The following is a 3,201-nucleotide window of genomic DNA, read 5'->3' on the forward strand; positions in this document are numbered from 1 at the left end:
CACTACCACCACCACTGTCACCAACACCACTACCACCAACATTCCCACCACCACCACCACCACTACCACCACCACTGCCACCTCAACCACCACCACCACCACCACTGCCACTAGCAACACCACCACTGCTACCTCAACCACCACCAACATCCCCACCACCACCAATCATTTACTCACCATTCACAAGGTCTGAGGCTACGGAAGTGCCTCAAGGAGGCATCCATACCAGCAAAATCCCAGAACGTTATGTCGTAGTCGTAGCCCCCGGTGACAAGACGAGCACCAGATGGATCCAAGGCCAACGCTGACACCTGGTGGAGGAAATAAAAAAAAAAGCAGAAAGAAATTTTTTTAAATAATAAAGGGAGATAAAACAATGCAAGACATATCTGGTGGGGCGGCTTCTTACACCCACCCATATTACCCCTAAAGAAGGTGTAACAACAGACCCACCACCACCACCACCATCTCAAACATTTGAATGTGTCATGGGTTACTGCATGGAAAACTCTCCTTTGTCTCTGATCTTCCACAGAAACATGCCTGGCCAAAGGGAAATATTCTACTGGAAGCGGGAAGGGCCACAGAGTGTAGAAATATCTGCCTTAACAAATTCCATATGATCCATGATGATATGTGTATATATTCATACACACTCATACACACACCATTCTCACATATACACACACACACACTTTCTCTTGTTGGGATCACTATCACTTTATTCTCCCTTTCATTCAACCACATTTTTCCAATCATTCACCATGCTGGACAGCTAAAACTTTGCCACCTGTGCTGGTGGCATGTAAAAGCAACCATTACACTCTCGGCGTGATTGGCACCACAAAACCATACCAAATCAAATCGGAGTGTGGTGCAGCCCCTCAGCTTACCAGCCCTGGTCAAACCATCCAACCCATGCCAGCATGGACAACAGACACATGATGATGATACATACATACAGATTTTAAAGTTTTTACCCACTTAAACTCTTCTCAAACAGTATGGGTCAAATCTGAAGAAGACATTGCTTAAGGTACTATGCAGTAAGATCAAACCCATGTCCACAGACCTGCAAACTAACTTCCTTAAGCACACATCTAAACATGCACACAGAATGGAAAGAGAGGGTGAAAAGTTACACACTAAATATCTTACGAAGGGAGACTACTCACCGATTTGTTTCCATGTGTCAGAGTTATTTCAAGGGATTGTGGAATAGATTGCTCCAACGTCTGCCAAAGAGAACAGAAAATGATACACACAAACACACATACATGGATGAATGTAAGAAAGTGTGTGTGTGTGTGTGTGTGTGTCCCACGCCACTGTCTTAAATATGTATATACATATGTATGAACCAATAAGGGTGATTTTTACTGGATAGCAGGACCTGCTAGAATTAATAGCTAAATCTCCCTTAATTCACACCTTACTGTCTTATGTATGAGCCAATGAGGGAGGTCTCTATATTGTAGCTAGACCTGGTAGAAATAGCAGCCAAATCTCCCTCAAATCACACCTTACTGTCTTATGTATGAGCCAATGGGGGAGATCGCTATATGGTAGCTAGACCTGGTAGAAATAGCAGCCAAATCTCCCTCAAATCACACCTTACTGTCTTATGTATGAGCCAATGGGGGAGATCTCTATATGGTAGCTAGACCTGGTAGAAATAGCAGCTAAATCTCCCTCAAATCACACCCTACTGTCTTATCTATGTATATATGGATGAATGAACCAATGAAGGAGACCTCTATGTGGTAGCAAGACCTGGTAGAAATAACAGCCAAATATCCTTCAAATCAGAAAAACTACTGACTGAAGCATGTGACAATTCATAATATAGTCCTCCACATCCTAATCCTACGAAAATGATGAGATGGTCATGGCTGGATTGCTTTTGATCATCGTCGTTTCTGCTCAATCATGACAGACCTGGGGTTAAACAACAACAACAGTAACAAATCATAGAATAAAACAAAAAAAAACATCAGACAAAAAGTTTACAAAATTTCTTTTTTAGAATTTACCTCCTCCTTTTCTTTCTCATCTTCATCGTCGTCATCGACATCATCTTCCTTATCATCATCTTTACCTCCGTCATTGCCCTTTTTCACAGACGTGGGCGGTGGGGAGGTGGCCGTCGACCCCGCTGTGGTTCCTAACTCCTCACTATGTTTCATGTTTCCATCAACACAAGACGATGCTGCAAGATTCTGTGATGCTGTGCTTCTGACAGTCTTGTTGCTACCGACAACAGAATGACCACCACCACTAACACCACCACCACCACCGCCTTTATCATCTGTCGCTGGCTTCCTGAATACAGGTCTGAATGACGGTACGGTGGACATGGGCCCGGACACTAGGGCAGGAATCGATCCCTTGCTCCCAACAGATTCTACATCCTGCCCACTACTCTGTTGGTCAGTTTGCGATTCATCTTCTGGAAAACAAAAAGGAAGGAATGAAATGAGGGGAAAGAATGCACGTCTGGCTGTACAGCCTTTTTGCTTGTTTGTTTATTCACCGTTTCGTTTTCCTGTCTTGTTTTCCGTCCGCCACTATCCTCCACGAAAATGATTTAATTTGTGTTCGTGGGAAGAACCATTTCAACAATGCGTACGGCCTTAATTCTTCGAAACGCCGGTGTTTTAATGGTGGCAGTTGATGAAGGAGATGTTTCTAAGTGGCTTGCTTGTTTGTTGTACCTTGTTTATCTTTTTGTCACGTCATGTACCCAGTTATGTATCTATGTGTACATGTAGATGAATGTATATACATACATGTACATATATATGCATATACTCATATATTGTTTATATATATATATATATAAATACACACACATCATCATCATCATCATCGTTTAATGTCCGCTTCCCATGCTAGCATGGGTTGGATGATTTGACTGAGGACTGGTGAAACCAGATGGCTACACCAGGCTCCGATCTGATTTGGCAGAGTTTCTACAGCTGGATGCCCTCCCTAACACCAACCGCTCAGAGAGTGTAGTGGGTGCTTTTACGAGACACCCACATAAAGGCCAGTCAGGCGGTACTGGCAACGGCCACGCTCAATATGGTGTATTTTATGTGCCACCCGCACAAGAGCCAGTCCAGGGGCACTATACATATATATATGTATATATATATATATATGTGTGTGTGTGTGTGTGTGTGTGTGTGTATATACTCT

At 43.2% G+C, this 3,201-nt stretch overlaps 1 protein-coding gene across 1 annotated transcript in view; it reads right to left on the reverse strand.

Annotated features, from left to right (window-relative positions):
- The window catches only part of LOC106875119 (WD repeat-containing protein 70), a 21,148-nt gene that overhangs the window by 14,155 nt on the left and 3,792 nt on the right, over nt 1–3,201 (reverse strand). Inside the window, exons 4-6 of the mRNA XM_052977752.1 lie at nt 2,034–2,449; nt 1,176–1,235; nt 178–311 (exon numbers count right to left, since the gene is read on the reverse strand). Coding sequence (XP_052833712.1) covers nt 178–311; nt 1,176–1,235; nt 2,034–2,449 — 610 coding nt within the window. The remainder of the gene's footprint in view (nt 1–177; nt 312–1,175; nt 1,236–2,033; nt 2,450–3,201) is intronic.

This window comes from Octopus bimaculoides, chromosome 28, assembly GCF_001194135.2.
Source record: "Octopus bimaculoides isolate UCB-OBI-ISO-001 chromosome 28, ASM119413v2, whole genome shotgun sequence".
Classification (NCBI taxonomy): Eukaryota; Metazoa; Mollusca; class Cephalopoda; order Octopoda; family Octopodidae; genus Octopus; species Octopus bimaculoides.